At 34.9% G+C, this 27,296-nt stretch overlaps 1 protein-coding gene across 3 annotated transcripts in view; it reads left to right on the plus strand.

Annotated features, from left to right (window-relative positions):
* LOC149289826 (interleukin-1 receptor accessory protein-like 1) overlaps positions 1 to 27,296 on the plus strand; it is a 496,443-nt gene that overhangs the window by 180,320 nt on the left and 288,827 nt on the right. The window contains exon 5 of one of the 3 annotated variants that reach the window (XM_089490310.1): positions 18,292 to 18,300. The exons of the other annotated variants lie outside the window; for them this stretch is intronic. Coding sequence (XP_089346436.1) covers positions 18,292 to 18,300 — 9 coding nt within the window. The remainder of the gene's footprint in view (positions 1 to 18,291; positions 18,301 to 27,296) is intronic. 3 annotated transcript variants of the gene reach the window in all.

Below are 27,296 nucleotides of genomic sequence, written 5' to 3' on the forward strand. Positions count from 1 at the left end.
CTTAGGCCTATATCCATCATTGGTTCCCACCCCACTACATTGTACCAGCTGCATCCTGTAATGTTGTTTATGTTTAGTTTAAATACAACATTATAATAGCTGTTTTCATGAAATCAATACACTTTAACAATGTTGCAAAATAAAATCCTCGTCTAGTCAAATTAAATAAAACACATTGCTTTTTCAGCTTTTTCTGTAAACTTCATACATAAATTCATAGCTTTTTGTCGCTCTCCTATAAACTGGTGCATAGTGTTGTTCAACAGTTCTCGGGCCACGTTTGTTTTTTCAATAATTATAATTAGCGCGTGCTTTATTTATTCTTGAAATATTATTGTTCCCATAGGTTTTGGCACGCTGACTATTGTTAGCACGAATAGTATTTCATTCAAAACCCTGAACACTATTTTGAGTTCTAAATAGCTTATGAAGCATGTGTTTAATTTACAAGCAACTGATAGAACACTGGGGACTATGTGAAGAAGAAAAGATAGGACCTAAGAATAATATTGTGAAAAATTCACTTTTAGTCCATTTTTTTTAAGGAAAATAATTAGATTATTAAAATGGTTATTATAACTGTTTATATCAACACAAAGTATTTTATGGCTTTGACATGCTTTGAAGCCAAACCATATGATTATTTATCATTAATAACATTTTGGTATTCTAGTTATCCCCAATGTAAAGGTTACTAAAGCCCCAAGAAGTAGCAACATATAGGAATTAAGCATACCGAGAAGCGATGATGAGTAGCCACGTTTAGAAAATCTGATTTTGTTTGTGTACAAAACAGAAAAATGCACTTTTTTTCTTAAATGCTTTCTAAAACAATGAATAGAAAAAATGTCCGTTTACCGTCTTATTATTCTCCTTTATTAAGCCTCCTTTAAATATGAAAATTCCTTGAAAGTATATGCATCCTTAAGAATAAATCTGCCTGTAGTTTAAGGCCATACAGCCAAATAATTATGTTTTTTTTTATTAAACTGCCTACTTATTCAAGAAACCAGTGGGGGACATCTTCCCGCTCTCCATTAAATAGTAACAGCATCTTATAAAAAATATTACACCACGGTTAATGGTAATAACAAACACGGCGTAGTAAAGGTTTGTAGTGGATAGTTATGCTTGGTTCCGGGTACCAATTTCTATTTTTGCTCAAGGCGCCACTTAACCTGATTGGAAATACTTGAAGTTATGACCTTATAATGATAGTCAATGCCTGTTTTAACAAATCCACTAGGTGAAATATCCTACAAACAAGATAAATTTTTTCACATTATACCACATTACTGACGTTTGCAATATAATTTCTATCTTCTCAATTTTTTTTCTCTCTCTTTTTTGTAGCGTGTCCTCATTAAAATTGTACGAGTAGCGGTGATTGAATTTTTTTTTTCGATTTATTTTGTTGTTTCCAGAAAATGAATGAAAAAAAAGTGTAAGGACTTTAATGAAGCAAAAAAATGAAAATGGTTTTAGTCCAGTTATAAACCAGTGACTCAAAAATATATACCATCTATGATAATCTTCTTGAATTGGAATATTTAATTAAATAACAAAGCTTAAATTGAATTAAATAAAACAGCTTAGCATGAATATTAATTTTGGTGATCATTTAATGCAGAAGTCACACAATGAAAGCCTCATAACTTTATTTTAATAATCATAATAAATCATAATATAAATAGGTGTATTGCTTATATCAGATTAGCTATACAATATGAGAGGGAACAATGAATGAGAAAATGATGTACTAGAATTAGAAAACAAACATGTAAAAAAAATCAATTTAATATTACCGGAATTAATTTTCATAAATTTCAAAAAATGTATCAAATAATCACATGCAGTTCTGATGTGCAGTGTAGTCAAATCAGATAACAAAAGAGGATTAAAAAAATAAAGTCAAGTACATTTTAGTTGGATTCATGGTTTGTGGTTCTTAAGCAAGTTTACAAGAGATCGCAATGCTTACTAAGGTCAGGCACTAGTGAATCAGAAAAGTTTGTTTTTTAAATGGCAGATGTTCAGGCCAAGATAAAGGTAAAAAAGTTAAAAAGAAGTTAGCAACATAAAACAGAGACAACAGAAGGAAGTAGTCAGCAGTTCAAAGTAATGACGATTAGGACTGGGTATAGATAGTTACAAAAAATGTTTCGATTTTCAGTTAAACGTAAAATATAAAAGCTATGAACTAAACGTGTTTTTATTCTTTGCAAAAAAAATATATAAAATGGCAATTTAAGCTATCTTGCACTTAGGTAGCAGAGGCTCCTTCCACATTATGAATAAGATATATCATAGATTTTATTGTATATACCACAGTGACTTGAGTCCTGAACAGAGTTGAAAAACCTATTTCTCTATGATTTAGACATGTCGCAGAACAATCCTCTAGTACCCCGCAGAACAATAAAGAACAGTACGTTGTAAATAGTTATGTTAGTTTCTATGAAAATGCATTCTGCATAAACCGGTTATTTCCAGGCTTTTATTTTCTATATAGAATTCATTTGACAATACGATCTTCAAAATCTCACATCATATTGCAAAACCATCATGTAAAATGAAGTATCTATACATATAATGCTACACTTCAAAATATTTTATAATTGCCATTTATAAAAGAAACCTATAATATCCTTCATGTAGCATAAAATATTGAAAACATTAATGAAAATATTAAAAAAATAAATGTGCTTTTCTATCCCAGACACCATCAGTTGAACTTGTTAGAAAGTAATAACTGGTGAGATCAGTGTCGTATTAATCTTTGGAGCTGCCCGAGGTCAGTGCCACCAGCTGCCCCCTCTGTGCCGCCATCTTTCATCTGACCACTGGGATACGATGTCATAACCTGGAGTTCGATCTTTTAAGTATACACAGCATCAGGTGGAAGTAAACTATGGAGACTATGCCAACTGTTATATAAGGTTTAGGCCTAGTCGACCTAGGCCAGAATACATCACTGGATGAGCTTCTATACTCAGAACATGTTCCATAGAACTAGGCAATGTTTTTACATTAAGGGTAAGTGCATGCATGATTTAATACTGGAGATACTAGACACCAAACGTTGGACTGAAAGCAAGTTGACAATATCGCAATACGTTTTATCACAATATCACTATTTTCTGTTTATTGATTTTTTTCTCCTTGCAATCTATGCAACAGTTGTTAGTCTGTAACTTGTCATATAGTTATCCCAGATGATGATTCAAGTCCAATGTGTCCAAAAGTATTTGGAGCCATTTGGAGTAATTTAGTGATAAGTTGCAAACCACTCCAGTTTAAAATTGGCAAGCTGCCCCTAGCTTCAAAGTCATTCTTTTATCTGAATCATATGTTTGGTACTTTGACATTGATCCATGGCGCAGGACCTTAAGCCTCCAAAGCTTGGAGGAGTTCTGTAAGTTATGTCAGATATACTTCCAAATCCTCCATTGTTTAATACAGTGTTGCAGATCCTTCAAAAAATATATATTGCTGCGCTTGAAGATATAATTTAAAATTTCAAACTATTGGGTAAATAATTTGGAAATAAAACATCCAAACTCAGGCAGAACTGGAAAAAAAGAATAACTTACTAAGAACCAATTTTCTAGCTATTTTTTTAGCCAGAAGCATTAACATTTAACATTTGTTAAATTAAGTGATCATTGAAAAATTCATCACCATACTCATGGATTTGCAGAAATTGAAATTTAATTTGTAGAAAACCAGACAGTTCTAATAGGAAAAAGGTTTTGATTTTTTTTGGACTCAAGCATCCTCTGGCTTAGCCCCACCATAGCTATGTAAGTGGTTGTGTCTATTCGTAACATGGCAAGATTTAAACTTCAAGTCTTTAAGTAGTTACGAATTCTTCAGATGGCCCAGAAGAGATTGACGTCATCTATGTGTGTCATGCCATGACTGTTGTAGCTTCGATTTTCCGGGCTAGGCTTCGCTCCCCATTAAACCCCAATAATGACACCACACCATAGAATATGGATAAGAAAAGGCCACAGCTAATATTATTTATTAGAGTCATTGTCACGCCAAAACCTGAAACAATAAACATAGGTGAGTTAACCAGGACAATGACTCAAAACACCAACATGTAAATATATACAATAAACACAATAAACACACCAAGCTTGCCAAGTAATCCAGGTACCATAACCAAATACCACTTAAGGAAGGGACATACCCAGATGCCCCCACCCTGACCTGAGGTTCCCAGCACTGACAGCAAAGAACCTCCCACCAGATGTTACCAACCATTCACTTACCACCACATTAACCCCCTGGATACCTGGCAAGCTGCCGCCCCACAGACTGTGACAAAAATGACACAAACCAACAAACAAAAGAAAAAGGGAGTGAGGGTGGGACACGCAACCAGGTAAGCTAACCACAAGAATGGTTCCTGAGCCCGGGAAAGCAGCCACTTATATAATCTTCCCCGAACTCCACCCAAAAAAGCCTACCCCTCCTTCGCACAACAGTCAGGGCCCACTATAGCCCATGCTGCCCCCCCCGTGGGCATCAGTACGGTAGCTCCTGTATTGTTACTATGACTGTGTATCTGTCATCTGGAATTCTCTGAAATCCATTGTTTTTATTTTTATATATCAGAATTGTATTTAACATATTTGTTGGAATTGATATTGATGAAGCAAATGTTACATTTCCTTAAGGTGTTCACCAAAAAAGCTCTAATTGAATTTGACTAATGCTAATGGCGATACTCATTGATCATTAGGGGGTTGGCAAAATGTATTATTTTGTGGGTTATTATTTTACTACAGTAAATGTGAACCATCTGATTTTTTTTTTTTTTATAGAAAAGCAGTAGACTGTAAGCTGTATAATTATGCTTCATTAGATATTCATGCTCACAGCTCTGGGAGAAACTGGATTTTTATGAGGTTTCAACAAGCAATATATCTGCATGATGGGCTGCAGCGAGAATCCATGCAAATGAAAATGTCAGTTTGCAGAAACTGTCAAAGTCTGTATCACCTCATTTGGAATTTCTGCTTATTTAATAAACTGCCAGTAACCTTGCCAGGTAAAATCAAGTCATTCTGGATCAGGAAAGCCTGTTTAATATGCATTTAAGATAGCATGAGTGGTACCTGCGGCCTTGCTAATAGCTAGATGGCTCAAATTAGATAATGTATGTATAAATGTTATTGCAATTCCTCTTATCATTGGCTATTTATCACAATTACATGATTCCACATAAAAAAACTAATTATATATATATATATATATATATATATATATATATATATACACACACACACACAGTATCTGAGACATCTAAAATATTAACCCATTGTATGTACTTTAAATAAACATGTCCATAACATATATACATTTGTGAAGGAACTCCAGATTTGCCCTATAGATGATGGCATTTACAAGCATTCATCTTTATAATGATTAACCTAACTTGCATGTTCTTTGAGTTCTTCGTATCACAAAAACGGACCACTTTTTTCTATTTGGCCATGTCCTTTTCCCTTTTTTCCCCTCAAATCATACCACCATTATGGTCTTTTAACCCAGCTGTTATACTGGATGAGGGAAAAAATACTAATCTTTAAGAGAAGCTGCAGCCAGTCTATTGTAATGGTCTATCACATTTGGTTTGATTGGGACAAAGCTAAACAAACATCTTGTCTGTTATCAATAATAATCTCGTAGTGATAGCTATAATGGTGGCTATAAATATAACCTATTACAGAATGTTGTATAGTGGCCTGTTGCAGTAATTGGCAAGTCAATGCGTCTGAAAAAGAAAATTAAGCTCTTCCAACTTATGACCTAGAATGCAAGAAAAAATAAAATAAATTGTAAAGCTAAACAATGCACATCAACATTTAAATAGAAAATAGAAAGATGAAATACTTCAGTAGGTAATCAATAATATATAATACAGCAGAATGCCTCATATGATATTTTTGTAACCCCTTAACGACAATGGGCGTTCCCTAAACCCATTGAAATCAATGCATTTTGAGCCCATACATGTACAGGCTTTGTCATTAAGGGGTTAATGTTTCTCATTGTAGCTTTTAGCATGGCTACAAGGGCAACTTTCAGAATATAGCACACCCCAAGTGATTTAGGCAACTGCTGGATTATGCGTTGAACCTTTCGCCACCCTTAATTAAGAAAGAGAGGACTATTGTTTACCAGGAAAGAGCAATGCAACGTATATGTTAATTTAAAGCACATACAGTTAGTCTTTGAGGGTAGAATTAATAATACATGAATCACTGCAGAGATTCAGATATGCCTCCTTATTAAATAAGCCATCAACATGTATATTCCTGCTGCTGTCGACATATGCCATCTCAAAAAAGTCCTTTAAAAATAAATAAGTTCATTTCCAATATGTTTTGGCAGATTTTTGAAAATAAAAAAATTTAGTTCTGTAGATCACATTAATTAAAAAAGCATTTTTTTAAATCAATTTATTCCATCTGTCTTCAAAGAAAGAATATTCAGTGTTTTTGAAGATTTATGCATTACCCCTTGGAAAGGCAGCATATAGCAAGGTGAGTCTGTATATAAACTGCTGAATTTCTCAGAATTTTCAATATTAATGTATGCTATGCTTCATCACACTATGGTATTTGATGCTTTAATTATTAGTGTAACTACTAGAAGCAAATTCATGAGATGATAACCGACCAAAGATTTTTGGATTTGTGTATCTCACACTTATTCTCTTTCCTAAAGTTCAAGAGTTTCTGGACAAATTTCCTTTTACACAATGATTGTATTTTTTTGGAACTGCAGTTTATGATAGTCCGTTGTCTACCACATCATATGTAACATATGTGTGGGGCTTCCGTTTGTATGGCTATGTTAATGTTTATATCTCACAAGGAAATATAATGTCTCATAAGCCTTTAAGGATTCAGAGTTCTCGTCTTAAGATATAATAAAGGAAACTGAATTTTTGAAAGGAATAGAAAGAAAAAATACATTGTGCTAAAATACGTAGTTTTGCTCATTGTATAGCACTGCAGAATATGATGGCGCTACATGAATCATTAAATAATAATACTTATAAAGATCATAGGTGATCTCTTCATAACTTATAAAAAATTGTAAAACAGGACCGAAGTAGTTGTGAACCTTACAGGTCCAAATCATCAACCACAGTACATGGATTATATATATATATATATATATATATATATTGCAAGTAAGAAGGCAAATACCAAAAAATATCATTCTACTTTGTCTAATTTGCTCATTTAATTCAATACCATCCAAGTAATTTATAGGTGCTGAATACTCTTCTCTTTGCTGGGCCTTTAAAATCCGAGTTGGAAAGAAGTAGTAATGTGAACATTGATGTTTTCCCATATTACAGTCTTACTAAATCAATACATCAATCCATAAATAACCTTGTCCACTCAACCCCCCCTTAGATTGTACTAGGTGCTGAGGTTTAGTAACCAATTAAATAGCTAGGTAATTTGGTGGCGCCTATCACTGAATGTCAGAAGAAGGACACTGGAGCCATTTAAATTGGACAGGTGGTCTTATTAACTGGAAAGCGCACACGCAGGTCAATTCAAGTTATGTTTGTATCTTCATCAGATTGGTTTTCCATATTCGTCATGCAGCTTCTCAGAACAGTGTCTTAATTCGTAGACGCATGCCCAATGAAATGTAGTAATTTGTTTTTTGTTTTTTTTTTAAATACTGTGGAAAGAAAAGTCATTATTTTCATGTAGAAACAGTTGAAAAGGCTAGCATATGCACTTAAACACTCATTAAACTGACAATACCATATACCGTATTTTGGAACATTAATTTGAATATTAGATGTTAAAAACAAAGTATTTGTAGTAGATAAAGACAAAATATTCTATAGGTCATTTATTAAAGTTAAATTAATGTAGCTGATTAATCATGAAATGATTACATACTATATGAAAATATATTATAAATATTTTGATCTTTACCTTTAAAGAAAATATGATAATTTTTTTTCATACATGAAAACCCTTTTTTGAATGAAAAGTAGGGAATTCTTGAGTTAATCTAATATATTTTTTAAAACATGCAAATTCAAGTGTTGTCAAGTATATAAAGAATATCAGCTTCAACATTCCATATAGATTCATTGAAGTAATGACTTTTAACTGAGAAATCTCACTAAGTTAGCTGTTTGATGACTTATTGATAAATTACATGTTAAAGTGAGCAAAGATGTCCATCCTTCAATAAAAAAAATGGTAGGGGTCTGGCAAATCATGCATCTTTCATTTTGGGCTGGATTCTCCAGACCCTATAAACTTTGTGTAAAGCTCTTGTCTATATGGACAAGAAAAGTATGATATATCATGTTATGAAAAATAGTTAATTCATTATGCATTATCAAGGACCAAACCCTGTGGGCTTCTCCTCTGATAAGATTTTTCTTGGACCTGAATAATGTATAGTCATTGTGATATTTTGACCTCACAATGTTCTAGATAAGGGAAGAAGTTTACACCATGCCAATGCTAATTAATGGCATCGGTAGATGGGGTGCGGCCAAGTATAGGACAAGGAGCAGAGCATTGAGTTTCCATCTACCTCACACTCTTTTGAAGAGGAGCTCCATGATATGACTCTTAGCACTTTACTTCAAGGTGGAAACTTGGAATATGTGATTGAGGACATTTGTACTGCTCAGTGCTTAGTAATGGTGATCTATGATCACCATTCCCTGCAAAAGTGGGACAATGGAGCAGCTAGACTGGGCAGTGCCTGAAATCTGAAATGTACACAAAACCGAATGGTTAGGTGATATGGACCACCAACACGCAATCCTACTATTTATTTACAGGATGGATAGGGTTGCACAGCTTGAGACCTTTCGTGAATCCGTATTTGCATGTTTCAAGAAATCTACACTGCATTGGAAACATTGCACATCTGGAATTCAGAGTAGTGTTATTTAGGCGTTTTAGACAGGGCAATCCAGGTATGTGTATGTACTGTATATCTTTATTTATTAATCAGTAAGTTGCATGCAGTGTTAAATCAACGAGGTGACTTTAAAGAAATCTCTCCATATTAACTATGCATTATGCTGGGCCTACTTAACTTTTCTTGTAAGGGAAACTCACTGGGGTTGACCCTTTATACTGCATTGGAAACTGCATTAAAACTGCAACTTTCCTGCAAACGTCTGCTTCAGTAAATAACCTAATAGCGAGCTTTTGGACAAATACGTTAACAGTGAAAAATCTTCACGTTCAACAACTACTCATTTATAACTTGGCACTGTGCCTTATATATCGAAATGTGTTTCACCGTTTTAACTTATAGATACCTTTGTCCCAAGCCTTTTCCTTCCAATTAATAGGTGAGATTGCAGACGTCCTTGAAACATTTGCTTTTTATCATCTAGGTGTTCTTTTATTGCCCACAAGATGGCTGTAAATATGCTTGGGAATTCTGAAGTCTTCCATTCTGACGAGATGCCCAACCATTGCAGAATTCTTAATAAAAGCGATTACCTGTTTGTCAGGTTTTTTAGAGAATAATTTTCTACATTTCTTTTACTTATATACTTTCAATATGTCATTTCTTGGAACAGTGACTTGGCGTTTAAAAATAAATATATGTAGATTTGTTATAAAGTACATATAAAAGCAGAAGGAATACTTTCTCAGCTTAAAGTTTAGAAACTGAACAGTTTCTGTGTGAGGCTCATTAAACTCAGGTCTAGAATACGATACAGCTTTTTCAAGTTAACTGGAATTGATCTTTACTTGTTAATGTTTCTTTTTTTTTTGTTATATATATACCATGAATATCCAGCAGCTACAGCCTACAGTTATTTTTGGTGTTAATTGGCCGAACCTAATAGAAAACACTGGCAATACATCTTTCGTATGTAATTGAATAACAGTCCTCCCATGGATTGCAATAGGACAAAATATCAGTATTTACCCTACTTATTATATTATTATTATTATTATTATTATTATTATTTTAGTGCTCAGGTAGAAACCTATAAATAATGCATCCATGTCAGACCATTGTCATGACTAAAACCACAGCTGAATTTACATTTTAAGATAATTCTTCTTCTTTATCTGTTTTATTTTTTCCCATTGCAGTGTAAGTTAATATTGCTATTCAATTACTTGTGATAGGTTTACTATCATGTACATCACACTACAAAAATAACATTGAATCTATAAAAAACATATTTTTGATATACAGCAAATGTACATTTTGTCTCCCGCTAGACAATGTATATTTCATCAAGTGATACAAAAATAACATTTTCAGCCTTCTAAGCTGAGATATCACATATGTTCTCCTTGTAGCAATAAATGCAGAACAATGAAAAATGTTATTTCTCTTTCATGGTTGCTTATAACAGGTGCACATTTACAATAAGGGTGCATGTAGAAACATTCCTTAAAAATAATCTCTGTGATTCTTTTATTTCTATAACTTAACTTTGTAAATCTCTATGGCAATGATGGTGGGATGTATAAAAACACCAGTAGCTACAATGCTATTGCTGAGATTTGTGAAGTATCCTGGTCGTTTAACATAATGTAATATTTGGGGTTCTTTTATACCCCTTAACAGGTACTACTATGATGTTCACTATGCTGCCATCTGTAATAGACTACATTTTCTTCCATACTCAGAAAAATGGCTTTTAATATTGGGAGCTGTTCAATGCCAAGATACTGAATGTTTAATTATCCTGCGGCTAGTGTTCAGAAAATGAAGGCTACCAGGTCAATTAAAAGTTTTAAAAAAATGGCAAATTTCTTTTTATACCCCAAGGCATTATAAAATGGTGTTTAGATGGAAACGTGTGATTTTTAATAGTGACTAAATTTCACAGTAAAGAATTGTCTTGGGTACATCATAAATTATATAAACTGATGAGCTAAACTATGGTTGCCCTACTTCAGTCTTTGCGTGCAACGCTTTTTCAACAAAAAAATAAATACATTTCTGTGTTGTTAAAAATACTGCAAATGCAGTAAAATTGTAGTAGAATACAAAAGAATGCAAGGCATTTTCCCCAAATCTTACATTGCACCAAATAAATACATATAATGTTGTTTACAGATTGTAGTTTGCTTGATGATTCACAATCCAGCAGCTGTGTGCAGCTGAACGTCTACTATCCCTCACTAATCCCTTTGCTGTAATTCCTACCTGTTAGATTTCTACACATATACATATATATATATATATTTATTTTTGATTCAAACATACTATGTGTCCCTACAGTGTTAAACAACTTACATATTGTTTACTATAGGGACTCACCCCTCACAAGAACCCCATTCAGAGTTACTGAAACAAAATGTTTATCCCACTCTATATCCTGTATATAAGCCTTGTCTGATTAGCAATTCTAAGAAACTGCGCAACGTCAATATGACTATATCATCAGTTTAACCATACCACCTGATCTCCATTATTCGAGTCACTTGGGCGCAATGCTCTCTTGTTGTGCTGAATACTTTCCATGGAACATGAAATATCTTGCAGACCACAATTTTTACCTAACAAGGTCCAGATGTGACTTCTGAATGTGGAAAAATTGGTGTATATATATATATATATATATATATATACACTACATATATTTAGATTTAATTCAGGTTTAATGTTTGTTTTAAAAAAAAAAAAAAAATTGAAATGTGTCCGTATATAATTCATGGTTGACTTACTCTTCATCTATTGTTTTTAGAATATTTAGTTTCCTCTAAAATAGCTGAACAATTATGTTGCAAAAATAATGAGTATGTGAGTTCTTCTCACAATATTCAACAACTCCATGTTTCCAGATGTGGCATTAGAGGTAATTTGAATTTAGTGGTGAAGATCCAGTTTGTGGAGATAGATTATGAATAATAAGAGTATGAAAAATACTACGGCCAGAAATAGAACCTACAATGTATGTTTTGTGGGAAGTGCTACATATATATATATATATATATATATATATATATATATATATATATAAACAGGGAAAAGAAAAAATGTCGGTGCGCTAAGCTAGTCTCAGACTCAAATAATACAAATGTGAAATATGAGGCCTACCAAACAGGTGTAAGCATACTGCAAGAAACAGTGTATTGGCTGTATATATATATATGTGAGTATCATGTGATATATACTGGGGATATATATCATTTTGCTGGATTTCTGTTGGCCACATGCAAGTCAAGTGTTTACAGAGTTCTGTTGATGTTTGCTGTGGGTTCAACCTTTAACCTTGTACAATATGGTATTCAGTAGACTTGTGCGTTTTATTCGGGTGAAAATGAAAACGAACACGAAGGGTGCGTTTTCGTTGTTCAGCCCGAAAAACAAAGAAACAAACATGGCGGTGGAAAATCGGATACGAAGACGAAGACACAAAACACGAAGAATCTTTGTGTTTGCCTTTGTTTACTAATCTCCCTGCTGTGTATATAACAGGAGGGGAAATCCGTAGGTTTGCCGTCAGAAGTTAAGGACCTTTAACATCTGACGGCGGAACTTGGCCTGGGGAGACCATGGTCTCCCCGCTCCAAGAGTTAAAGGTCCGTACGAGCGACTCTATTGGTCGTTCGTACGGACCTTTAACTCTTGGAGCGGGGAGACCAGTGGTCTCCCCCGGCAGAGTTTCGGCACCGGGATTTTAAAAGTCTGTACAAGCGACTCTATTGGTCACCAGCAAGTCTGCCATCAACCAATAGAGTCGCTCCTATGGACATTTAACTCTTGACGGCGAACCTACGGATTTCCGCTGTTGTTAACCCCTGCGATGCTGCGTAGATAATGGGATCAGGTGAACTTCATTGGTTGATGGCAGAGGAGGCCCCTGCCAGCGACCAATAGAGTTGCTCATATGGACCTTTAAAATCCTGGCGCCAAAGCTGCTGCATAGTGCATGCTGTGATAACCCTGTATTAACCCCTTCTACAAAAAAACAAAGAAAAAACAAACACGAAGAATGTTCACGAATATTCGCCCGAACCGAACACAGGAACGGGCGAATATTCGTGGAATACGAAGATTTTTTTTCCCCACGAAGACAAACACGAAGAGTTTGAAGAAGTCACGAAGAGCCCAAGTCTAGTATTCAGCTAAAAGCTGTAGACTCTTTTCTTTAAAATTGTAAAGTGTTTTTTTGTTTTTTTAAACCCAGGGTCTAAAACACCCCCTCCATACAGAATTATAATAGCTGTCTTTTTCATCTCATGAATTATCCCAAGTTTATCACAAAATAGGTGCAGCAAATATAAAAGAGTTTATAGTAAAAAAAAAGCAAAAAACATGTAATTGCATAGCTATTTGGTCATTATCTTTCAGTTACAGATTATTTTCACTGTTAAGCCTAATTGAGTAGGTTGTACAATTTCTTCTCTTGTCTTGATATCACCATCAGTGTAATTAGATGAACATTGTATTGCATAGATTAAATGCCTGCCATCAACTTGAAACAAACCTATAGAACTGTGTGACTGCTTCTTGTCAGTTCTAATTGCTGAGAACAAGGATACCAATGTACTTAAACACAGCGGGTACTTCAGTAGTAGCATTTCCTTATCTCTCTATATAATGAAACCTTTTTTCCTGATTTATTTTACTCATAATTATTGAAGACTCATATTGGCTTCTTTCTGAACTAAACCACTCATCTTTCGTCCAGGGATCAACTTGTTACTTAATGTATTACTACATCTGCGTTGGTAGATAATACTCATATTCCTACTACACAACGGATTGATTTAGAGATATATTATCACTAGCTTTTGTAATGCAAGAATATATCTTTCTTTCAATTTTTATTTGTTGGCATCACTGCCACCAAGCTGAATTTATAAAAGTAATAACTTTAGCTGGCCATACCATCATACTCAACAACGCTCCATGTTTTGCCTCGAGACTCCGGGTGAAGAAACACTTCGGAGTCTCCGGGTGAAGAACACAGTTCACGGTGTTCTTTCTCTGGGTCAAGGGAGTGGCAATAACATTTATTGTATATGGGGCTAGCCCTGCCCCTTGTGTGGCTAGCCATGCATATGTACATGTGTAACCCCACCCCTTAATAAGCCACTCCCCTGAAAACGATAAACAGAGTCGGGATGTTCTCAGGTACGCATGAGTTTGCAATCAGCAACAGGAGAAAAAATATATATTTTATATAATCAGAGATTCAAATACATATAAATTTAATGAATGGAATCGGCATTTAAGCTCACTAAATAAACATATTATATTAGCTATACAATACATAAGTAGAAAATATTAACTGAAAAGGTAGAACACAAGAGGCATTGGCTGCACAAGTAGTGTTCATACCTGACATCAGGCCTAGACTGTGAATTGCTCAATTGGCCAGTACCTGAAGACGCACTTTCCTTTACTGCCCCATGTGAGGTGGATTAGGTTCTGCAGTGTGTAACTGCCAGCTGGATATATGTGGCCATATTTTGCATAATTTATTGGCAGTCGGCCTTAAAGTGGCATGACTATTTTAATCTCCAGTCCACCTCTGCATGTTGATCCTCCCTGTACAAGCTGGCTGGATAAAAAAAATACATACAAAAAAATTACATTTTAAGCCATGGCCACTAAAGTGGCAAATATGGTCAACTTTTGCATCAATATTAAAGATTTCTGTGTTAAACATGATCCTGCTTGCCCAAGACAAATGAAGCCTTTAACATTGAGCTTCCCCTATCCATGGGCCTTTTGAAGAGTTTTGCTTTACAAAGCATATCATTTTTAACATTTTCAAAGTAACACATTAAAGATGCCTTGAGCTTTTATGAAAATGATAATCCTTTGGAAATAGAATTAATATGTTAACTGCAAAATAGATGAGCTTTATAACATTACTTTTTATTAATGTTGCTTTACACATGCTAATGTATGCTGATGTTTTCACAGTGATTAATATGTGAAAGATGTATTCATTTTGCCAGACAGGTAATTTGAAGATGGCAGTCTATTCATTGCGATATTATGAGAAAATGTAACGACCTTCGGATGACCTCTAAGATCTAGCTTAAAGGGGCATACCAGCGTCCCAGGGAGCCCCCCCCCGAACAGTGAATGCATATTATTATTATTACTGTTATAATAATTTATTATTTTATATAGCGCCATCATATTCCATAGTGCTGTACAATGGATGTAGAACTTTCATATACATTCATTTAACCAATAAAAAAAGAAAAATAATACATACCACAGGGAGAAGCTGGAGCTTCAGAGCTGCAGCAGAAAGCCCCTACATGGTCAGATGTTTCATGCTGCTCATTGGCTACTTGAAACAACCAGTCGGTAGTAGGAAAGTGCTCTAAATTGCTTCATGAAAGAAGGAAAATGAAAAATATGTAATGTAGTATCTTCGAGGTATTAACCTCCTTTCTGTCTCTCTGCTCAGGTAATAACCAAAAAGTGTTTGTAGAAACAAGTGTAAAGGAAGCTTGCTGCCCCCAGCCTTCTTGGAAAAACATTTGTGGATAAAGGACAAAATATTGTTTCATTTAAGAGTACCTAGTGTTTTAGTCTTTTGAAATCTAAAATCATCAGACAGCAGATAAGAATCATTCGGCCCATCTAGTCTCTTTGTTATTTCTGATGCCAAGACTCAAACCTTAATCAGCCTTTGGCCTTTTCTTATATTCTGGACAGCCGTATGCACATCTATCTATCTATCTATCTATCTATCTATCTATCTATCTATCTATCTATCTATCTATCCATCTATCCATCTATCCATCCATCCATCCATCTGTCTATGACTCTTATTGGTCTGTTGTTCTAACTAATCCATCCTCAGCTTTTGAAGGAAATTAACTATGTCATGTATAAAGTTAGTTGTAGTTGTGATCATTGTGGTTGCACATTATTATATAAACTTGCACAATGAAATCTTTTTTTATTTATAACAAGGCCCGCATAGTCAATGAATTATAAATGCTGTCATTTTCAAATGCCTATGAAGATTAATGATTCCTAGGATAGAAATGCAGAGCTCCGTTTGACACAGAGATTTCAGAGGCATACCACTGACTCTAAATGTCATGAAAGCAGATTTTCTAGTGACGTGAATGCACATTCTAGGTCTGATCCTCTATTTGTAAATTCTAAATTAGATTTTCTGTGTTATTAGCACCAGAGTGCACCTTTTTGACCCTGTTTGGCAGAGTTCCAGAGAACAGGGAGAACATAAGAAACTCGGCAACAAACAGAACAAATCATAGCTGAACCATCATAATTAAATCATTATGGAACTACAGGATTAAACATTTCCATACTAATGGGGTTTTTTTTCAAACCAACAAAAAAAATATAATAATCTCAAAATCAATTTGTCTGACTTTTTACTAATATAATGCAACAGAAAAAATAGTTAGAATCCTGTATATAAAACCTAACTTTTATTGATATACATTAAAATTCCGTTATAATACCCAGTAACATAAAAGATAAATTATATATATTGTAGGTGCAGCCGTTCTCCTCCTAAGGTTCCAAACCTCTAAACTGGTCCTTCCTCCTCTGTAATCTATTAATTGTGTTAGGGCACTAGGTTAGGGAATAAGGTGTTTTCCAATATGTATATCATTAAAAGTTACATTTTTATGCATATATTTAGTCTTAAATATAGAAAATAAAATCTGTAAACTTGATGCGCAATTAATGATTAGGTAGGAAATAAAATGCTGATAACTGTCAAGAATTCTATGTCAAGAAAATTTCAATATTTTTTTTAGTGTGCGGAGTGTGAAATAAAATCTAAAATAAGCTGAAGTGGAAATTTAAAGAAAAATAGCTTTATGCGCATGTTACTGAATATCAAAGACAAGAAGCTCTGGAGAGATGGAGATTCATAGGCATGAAAATATAAATGAAATAAGGTTGCCTAGGAAATATATCTCACAGTGTGAAAAATATATACTGTAGTGTTGAGTCTTCAAATATCTTTTTGGTGCGCGATTTCTAGAATACCGTAACTGTATTATATATGGAACACATAGGTACAAACGTATAGTTGTTTTATCATTTACATTAAATTTAATTATCTGCTTCTTAATGTAAATATATGTGATGAAGTGCTTGGAGACTTAATATTTAGAGTGGTAGAATTTGCAGAAGAAAATACATTAATTTGGGATATTTATATTCCCGCTTGTTGAATAAGTCTTAAATAGCTCAGCCACTGGTGTTTAAAAGGTTAAAAAGGTTTAACGGATTATAAGGAATTGTTATTGCTGTTACAGTTAGCAATAGACTTTATGAGGTAAGATATCAATGTAATCTATTTAAAGAATTTAATAATTTGGGGCTTTCAATGGTTTTCTACAACCAGATTCGGAGGTAGTCAACAAGAATATGTAGATGATTAACAGATATTGTTCCAGACTTATATATCAATAAATGTAATTTTTAATTAAGAAAATTGTGTAAATCAGTAATGTCAAAGAACACACAATAGTAGCAGATACAAGAGACAAGTAGATGAAAGGAATAATCACACTAGAACATGAATTAGCCTTTTTATATAAAATAAAAACATATGGGTCAGAGTGTCTTCAAATAAGGAACCGAAGGTTTGGGGGTTTTAGCATGTATGAAAAGGGCAGACTAGATGAGACAAGTGTTCCATAACTACATTTAAACTATATGTGTTTAATATATGAGATGTTAGAATTCCCAGGAAAAAAGTTAACCGTTCCGTTTAGGTGGACCTTTCCACTCATCAAGTTCAAATTCCCCTACTTTTGTTTTTGGACAGTAACAACACTTACAGAAAGAATCATATTTTAGGTATAATACGAGAGGATAGAGAGAGAGAGAGATGTGATTTAGGGTTGTGTAGTCTCAAGAACATATTGTACTTTAAAAGAAGACTGACAAATTCTGCATGTTAATTTAAGTTTCCATTTCTGTATCCCAAATATAAGCAAAAAATGATATGATTATTTTCAATTATATATATATAATTATTATATATATATATATATATAATTATTTTCCTAAGGCTCTCGCATTTTGCTTATAAGTGAATGTCTAGGGACATTACTAGGCTGCTTTATTGTAAATCTAGTCCTTAATCAGCTTCTAGATCCCTTTGTGGAAGAAAACTACTGTATGTATTTAATTTTAGGATGGGCAGTTTTGGACAGTACGTTCAGTGATAGATTCTCCTTCTGAGCTCCTAGGAAAGAGGGACATCAGGGGAGAAAAGAAAGACAAAAAGGTCCAAAGAAGACTGTTCCTGCTAACAAGGAATACAAAGTATAAAATACAAAGTACGGGAGAATACAAAGTATAAAATGTTTATTAATGGCGTGTGCCAAGTGGCGGGGATTCAATGTGTGGTCGGAACGGGACATGTTGCATTGACAGTTGTTAAGGTTAGTGTGGTCTTGAGCTCTGGATTTTGTACAAATCTAGCAAAATTTCCATTCTGAAAGCAACCTCATTAGTATAATTTCCATAGATTTACTATGTCCATGTTAGAGTGCACCTCATTTTATATTCGATAACTATAAATATGTGCACAATGACTTGTCTTACCCTCTAATTGCTGGTGATGCAGTTTAGGTTAATGTTATGAGTTGCTCAGTTATATTTAATGTATGTGTCCATTAATGATACGATTATTTTAGTACAGATTTAAATTCATATTATTACCACATTAAAAGCTTTCACATATATATATCTTTTATTTAAACTTTTTACCATAAAAATAATTTACTTATGAAGATAAATGTGTGATGATGATTTGTCTTTTGCCATTTTACCTTTAATTTCACAGTTTTTAATAATATATATTATATAATATATAATACTAATAATATTATTATTATTATAATAATATATTATAATGTAATAATATATAATATAATATATATATATATACTGTATATAATATAAAATATGATTTTTAAAAATAATTTCCCTCTTATTTAACTATATAATTAACTAAGGCAGCGCACGTCTCAAATAAAAAGCACTCTAAAATTATTTCCTGAAACTATATAGGTCTGTACATACAACATCTATTATTAATAAAGAGTCTGCAATACTGTGCTCCACTATAAATCAGAATTTTATCTACCAGAAAACAACAGTTTGAGATCCAACCTTGCATCTAGTTGCTAACGTGGCTTTGTACTTGTTTTTAATATTTGCATAGTCATTTTTTATACTACATTTGTTACAGATAGATAATATATCCTACATTAAATGTAGATTTAAGGCAAGTAAACTAAATGTTCTGGGTACCACTGGCAGTAATCAGGGATTCAATTCAAGCTTTGTCAATTCAAGCTTTGTTCCTGTTATCGTGTGCAGATTGTTAGTATATCACAATATTTATTGTATAAACAAGGCAATATCTTTTTTTCACCATTTTTTCATTTTTTTATGAAATACGTTTTATCACAATGACATATTTAAAGGTGATTTATGTTTCCGGAGAATAAGAGTTCACATCATATGATAAAATGTATTACTGTACTGGTACCAGAGAGAGCAGTCATTTTTAGTAGGTTTTGATTCGATTTATTGGACCAATATATTCATGGAAACAATGTAGAATAACATAAGCATTTGGGACCCAGGTATATTATATTCTTGACCTATGAATATGCTCAGTGATCCGACTAGAGACTACACAAACCACACTTAATATGACTTATTCCATAGTATCGTTGCTATAATAATGTGTATTATTATGTATAAACGTAAAGGGGGAAATTCAAAAGAGAGAGTTTCAGAGAATATAGGAAAAAATAAAAAAATGATCTGTTTTAATGGCAGTTGCCAAGCTGACAGAATCAAGTCAAGTGGGCTCTCTGAATGCCATGAGCGTCTAATAAGGATAATAAGTTCACTATTCTAGAACCATATACCAACAAATATTTTCAGATGTTGAATGTTATGTCAAATTATACTATTAATATTTGTAAGAGTCTAAGGGTTAGCAAATTTGGAAGATTCCCTGGTATCCCCCTAAAAGGTTGCGCAAACACTCGCAAAGTCAAACTTAATAAGCGTGAAAATTAAGATATAATAACTTTTCAATATATTGGAATGTCATATTATGATTGTGTTTATATTAACTAGAAACTAGAGGGTCAGAGGTTTAGATGTAATGTATAGAGGTTTTTTGGAACCAACTCCTATCAGAAGGGGTAGTGGCTGATACAATGATTATCAATTAAATCAAAGGAGGAGAAATGTAAGAACAAGAGGTCATAATGGAAAAGTAGAAGGTTGGAAGTTTAGATGCAATATGAGAAATATTTATTTTACTTATAGGGTGGTAGAGAAGTGGAACAGCCTCCCATCAGAAGTGGCAGAGGCTCATACAGTGTGTTAATTTAAACGTGCATAGGATATGCTGAAAGCTATCCGATCTAAGACAAGGCCAAGGGCAGATTAATTCTATGTATCTATATTCCTAGGCATGCATACATGCTGATATTTAATGATAATTATTTGCACCTTAGAAGACCTTTAATTCATACATAATAATGGTTGGGCAGACTGGAAGGGCCTACTGGTTCTTATCTGCCGTCACTTTCTATAATATACCATACGGACTGGGATATTTAAACATAGCAATAATTCCAAGAAAGGAGGAAAAAATGTGGCCTGCCATTTTCTTTTGCCCCGAGCTTGTCTTGTTTTCTGAGAACAACCAGATTCTGTCTAATGTACCTAACCATTGTTAATGTCTGCTATAGTGATAAATTGCCAGCGTATATGGTACATTGTGATAAGTAGCACGTGAAGGCAAGGCACATCAAGTGGCATTTGTATTTTAAAAGGTGAACAGCACTTCTCAGACGTAACGTTATGACCTTTGCAAGCTTCTATTTCATTATTTTTCCCATTTTATAATATTCTTCCTAGGTCAGGATGTAAATGTTATATGTGTCACATGCACTGACTACAAAAAAAAAAAAAACTAAATAAATAAAAGAAAAAAGAAATATATATATATATACCGGTATATATATATATATATATATATATATATATATATATATATATATATATATATATGTATATATATATATATATATATATATATATATATATATATGTATATATATATATTTATATATATATATATACATATATATATATATATATATTTATGTATATATATATATATATATTTGATAATATGAGATAAGAAGTAAAAAAAAAAGAGAGTAAAAAAATATGTAAGATATAGTGTGGAATATAGCGTGTCCCCTGACTAAAGGTATAAAACCCAAAGTAAAAAAAGAAGCTATTAAGTTTTATGACCAATATCGTGTGTTCTTGATATTAATTCTTCTATACATAAATGGCCTGCTTTTGGTTCAACAAAGTCTTCCTACTGACAAAATTGTACTGCCTTCAGGAACAGCAAGCTATACTCTTTATTACATACAATAAAATTTTATTGGGCTTTTTAGCTTCTAATTGACATTTAGCACAATTTCAAAGTAAAATAGCCTGCACTATCCCAATGCCTATTAAAAAATCTGTATATGCATTGTAATTTAGTATACTAATAAAACATTTATTTTTCTACCCACCAGATTTTTTTATTTTACATTTATCTTGTTAGGCCACACGTAACTCAAGGTTAAGAAATACATTGATTAATTGAGCTGCATTTAATCATTCACATCTAATCTTGATTAGCTCCTTGTACGCTTATTTCAAAGAAATACATTTCTCTAATATATTAGACTAAATTGTTGGATGGATATAGAAAAATCATTTGATGGTCCTCTGTTTGCAGGACAACTTTTGGCAACTAAATTACTGATTTTCATTTGTTATCTTTTTTTCCTCTGTTTTCTCACACAAGGATGTAAAAATTGCAAGGATTAAAACCTTAACTATAGGAGCTGGGATTATTGTTTGAATGTGGGAAATACACATACATACCTAAAAAAGCTGAGAATGTAATATGAAGAGATAGGGAATTGTCCATACCTAGATGCTAGCATTTATGACTGTGGAACGCGTTGGTGCATTTACTGACCTGTCTGTTTCTTTGCAGTGCTAGTTATATGAATATAAATATTAAGATAAAAAATGGAACACAAAATTAAATTCAGATAAACACAAGAAAAACACAAATATAATGAAATTAAGTGATGTCAGGTTCGCCAGTTTCTATCCAAGATGTAGGCTGTGGGTTGTGCCTTCAGAAAATATGCTAATACACATTTTACTGGAGTTCATTGTGGGTCCACTGGTGCTGAATATTTCATGTGATAATTTCCATTAAGCTACTGTACATATGAAAATGAGCACCCACTTTGTACACAAAATTAATTGTGCTACATTTTGCTGATTAAAGCAGATTAAACAAGTAAGGCATGTGATAATGAATGAAGATCAGCATCCAAATAATTTTCCAATTTCGGGAAACGTAGAGTAACAGACCACTTTATCTTCAGGCACAGCAATATCCAATTTAGGCTTCACTTCAATGTACGTTTTATCCCGAAGGTTGGAAGACTTCAATCTAGACTGAAGGCTCTACTACTCCTTTTTTCATGGATAAAACAAACAAAAGCTTTATGAATGAATGAAAACGTTTAATTCATTAGATTTTTCCTCCTGGAATTCTACACCTGTGCCATACATTGTACAAATTTAATTACACCGTTATTATTAATAGTATACTTCTTTAAAGCAGACCTGTCACTTTTCTCATATGTTACATTTTACAGTTCAGTACACAATATCAAATCATATTAAGAAAGAGGAGATCTCAAGTTTTCAGTGAGTATTCTTCCCCTATTTTAGCTCACTTGTATTATTAAGCCAGTGATTGGTTCAGACATCCAAGTGAGTAGAATGATGTCATAAACAAAAAAACAATACAAGCTATAGGTCGTTAAGAATCCCATTGACTTCCAAACTTTGATAATCACAACAGATGGGCAACATGACTCTCTTTTATTATTATTTATTACAAATGCCCAGGTTTAAATCCTAACATATTTACAGATGTTTTCCAACAGGAGGTTCTTTTAAGTTTGGCAAATTATTTGATGGTGGTTATATGAGTAACGAAAACAAAATGAAATAAAAGCAGTATACATATGGTTTGGTATGCCTTATTGCTTTATTCTCTTCTAAAGAGAATTGCTTTCACCTATTGGAACGTTCAAATCGCCAGGATATAACAATAACTTTGATTTCCAAATTCTGATTGCCAAGTTGCAAACTTATATTACTTACGAGAACGAGAAATTGAATTGGATCTTTGTATCTAAGCCAGGTTGTGGCTACATACACGGGAGTCAGTCATTCAATTTATTTCTAATATGAATTACAGTTTTTCAAAAGAAAAAAAAAAAAGAAAAAATTCGACAAAGTAGCAATTCTATGGACTAGCAGGCATGATCCTAGCAATCACCTTAAATATGTAGCTTGCTGGGTACTATCTGCAGGTATACTGAACACTTTGCAGGACAATTTCATTATTACAGGAGCAACGTAGATAGGATTTGTTTTTATCCTCAAACTCTTTGAAACCAACGACTAGGCTATATTATTCCATACCCCAACATTATGCCTTTAAATAACTGAAACAATATTTAGATAGACATTGTGGACTATAGCCAGTTGAATAAGCTCTTGAATAATTCAGTTTAGTTCTCCAATCTATTAAAGAAAAGCAATATTTATTGGCTCTGTGATGTTGTTGTTACAGAAACCCAGACAGATCTGATTCAAGAATGCGACAAGAATGTATTTATCTGTCACGATCGCTTGTGCATTTTTCTATAACATTATAAAACCGTATATATCTGATCTGCTAGCTTATGGTAGGGGTAGCCAAAAGAATGGAAGGAACATAGAGACAGCTGGCTCATGTGATCTGTTCATTATTTTGTCCTAAAGTACGAGTTCTTGATTTTATTTCTTCCTCGGGTCAGCTGTGTGCTTATCCCAGGCATCTGGGAACTCGACTATTGTATTAGCCCTGCGTGTATCCTTCAGCTTTTGACTTTGTTTCCTCCTAGAATTCCTTGATAAATATATGAAAAAACAGGATGAGGAATGTTGAATAACATGGATATATCTGTATCATTAACCTTTCTTATTGCAATGCTCTCTTAATATGCTTTCTTAATAATCATATAATCATAATAGAGAAATGACGTATATGCTTGTCTCACTAATTGAGGTGAGAGTGCTCCATCTTATCATACAGGGTTGGGATACATTTCTTCCAATTAATGTAGTTAAACTGGCTTAGACTGTGGGTTGTAATCACTAAGAGTTGGCCCATAAATACCCCCTGCTAAAGATTTTTACTTTGCTTTTTTTTTTTTGACAAAACCATTGGGGTCATCTAGTCTGCCCATTTTTCTTTCTTTAAAGACTGAAACCTCAATCAGTCCTTGGTTCTTGCCTTAGGTTCAAGTTGTTTTTTTTTAATGCAATGATCTGGCCATCAAAACTCATTTGTTACTTTTTCAGGTATGGTCAGTTATGTATTTAAATATCTCAGTAATACATTGGATAACATATAATACATTTTATACCAAATGCCTAGTTTTTTGTAACTACTAATCATTAGACTTGGGCACCAGGGGGCTCTTCGTGTTCGTCTTCGTGCTCGTCTTCGGGGAAAAAAAAATCTTCGTATTCCGCGAATATTCGCCCGTTCCTGTCTTCTCTTTGGGCGAATATTCGCGGACATTCTTCGTGCTCGTTTAATCTTCGTTTTCCTCCTGGTTGCCTAGCAGGGGTTAATACGGGGTTAATAACACATCACAGCAGCAGCAGCTGCCGTGAAGGTACGTGTGTGCAGCTCTATTGGTCGTTTCGGCAGGGGGCTGGTCTGGCATCAACGAGTGAATTGCAGAACTGCAGAATGCACTTCATTCGTTGATGGCAGGCGAGCCCCCTGCCGAAACGACCAATAGAGTTGCACACACATACCGAGGTGTACTGTCCATAGATGTTTAATAAAAGAATAGGGAATATTTTACATTTTTAAATTGATTTTGGACCACTTTACATGCCTAACATTTGCTACCTATTTACAATGGCATACTTTGCAACAACCCAACTTACTTATTGGACAGGACTGGAAAATAGCAGGACTGTCCACCAAAATCTTGGGTGTGTTGGCAGGTATGCTGATGGAAAAATGTTGGACAAGAACTAAAAAATAGCTTAGGGTTAATGTACGGTTATGTTTAAGATTAGTAGCAGTGCACTGGTTTGGTTAAAGATGGATTATGTCTAAATAATAATAATTTAATTTTAATGTTTTTTTTTTTAAAAAAATAGGGGTTTATTTAAATGTATTTTAAAGTTAGATTTATTATTTAGTACTTGATTATATTTATTAAATGTTTATAGTAGCGTTACCTACCGAGCTATAACTACCTATGTGTATTTGCATTTTGCATACCTAGTTTAGCTAAATTAGATGGGACAGGACTGGAAAAAAGCAGGACTGTCCCTGAAAAAGTTGGGTCTGTTGGCAGGTATGTGGATGGAAAAATGTTATAGGGTGAAGTGTGAGTTATAGTGTTAATGTAATGCTATTAGTGAGTGAAGGCCAGGGCAAATAACAAGGAAAAGGTCCTTGTGTTTTGTGCATTGTAAGTGTGTGTGTATGTGTGTTATGTGTGATGTCACTGTGTGTTATATGTGTTATATGTGTTATTGTGTGTGTTATGTTTGGTTGGTTGTGTATCAGAAGGAAAATAATGAAATGGAAAAGGAAATGGGAAAGGCAAATGAGTGGGCAATTGGCGACCCGCTCACCTGTTTCACCCCAGGGCAAAGCACCCAAACACTGTCAGTCTTAGACGTTTGGCAGCAGACTTCCAGAGCTCAGACACAAGGCCCTAGCGTAAGCTGGCCACTCCGGCGGAGGTAGCAGGCGTTGCCACACCGCAAACAGAGGCAGCCAGGGGGGAGAAACTGCCCTTACCATTAGGGACATTTTGGGCATGACTCTAGCCAGGAAGCGAACTGGCAGAGAAGAGATGCTGGCACCACCACCAGCAGCAGCATTGAAAAGGCGAATGAGTGGGCAATTGGCGACCCACTCACCTGTTTCACCCCAGGGCAAAGCACCCAAACACTGTCAGTCTTAGACGTTTGGCAGCAGACTTCCAGAGCTCAGACACAAGGCCCTAGCGTAAGCTGGCCACTCCGGCGGAGGTAGCAGGCGTTGCCACACCGCAGACAGAGGCAGCCAGGGGGGAGAAACTGCCCTTACAATTAGGGACATTTTGGGCATGACTCTAGCCAGGAAGCGAACTGGCAGAGAAGAGATGCTGGCACCACCACCACCACCACCAGCAGCATTGAAAAATTGGAAAGGCGAATGAGAGGGCAATTGGCGACCCGCTCACCTGTTTCACCCCAGGGCAAAGCACCCAAACACTGTCAGTCTTAGACGTTTGGCAGCAGACTTCCAGAGCTCAGACACAAGGCCCTAGCGTAAGCTGGCCACTCCGGCGGAGGTAGCAGGCGTTGCCACACCGCAGACAGAGGCAGCCAGGGGGGAGAAACTGCCCTTACAATTAGGGACATTTGAGGCATGACACTAGCCAGGAAGCGAACTGGCAGAGAAGAGATGCTGGCACCACCACCAGCAGCAGCATTGAAAAGGCGAATGAGTGGGCAATTGGCGACCCACTCACCTGTTTCACCCCAGGGCAAAGCACCCAAACACTGTCAGTCTTAGACGTTTGGCAGCAGACTTCCAGAGCTCAGACACAAGGCCCTAGCGTAAGCTGGCCACTCCGGCGGAGGTAGCAGGCGTTGCCACACCGCAGACAGAGGCAGCCAGGGGGGAGAAACTGCCCTTACCATTAGGGACATTTGATTCATGACACTAGCCAGGAAGCGAACTGGCATCGAAGAGACACTGGCACCACCACCAGCAGCAGCAGCAGCAGAATTGGGAAAGGCGAATGAGTGGGCAATTGGCGACCCACTCACCTGTTTCACCCCAGAGCAAAGCATCCAAACACTGTCAGTCCTTGGCGTTTGGGAGCGGACTTCCAGAGCTCAGACACAAGGCCCTAGCGTAAGCTGGCTACATTGGCGGAGGTAGCAGGCGTTGCCACACCGCAGCAAGTGCAACCAGGGGGGAGAAACTGCCCTTACCATAAGGGACATTTGAGGCATGACACTAGCCAGGAAGCGAACTGGCAGAGAAGAGACACTGGCACCACCACCAGCAGCAGCAGCAGCAGCATTGGAAAAGGCGAATGAGTGGGCAATTG

This window comes from Sceloporus occidentalis, unplaced genomic scaffold (assembly GCF_023333645.1).
Source record: "Sceloporus occidentalis isolate IW3139 unplaced genomic scaffold, rSceOcc1.0.p SCAF_43, whole genome shotgun sequence".
In the NCBI taxonomy this organism is placed as follows: Eukaryota; Metazoa; Chordata; class Lepidosauria; order Squamata; family Phrynosomatidae; genus Sceloporus; species Sceloporus occidentalis.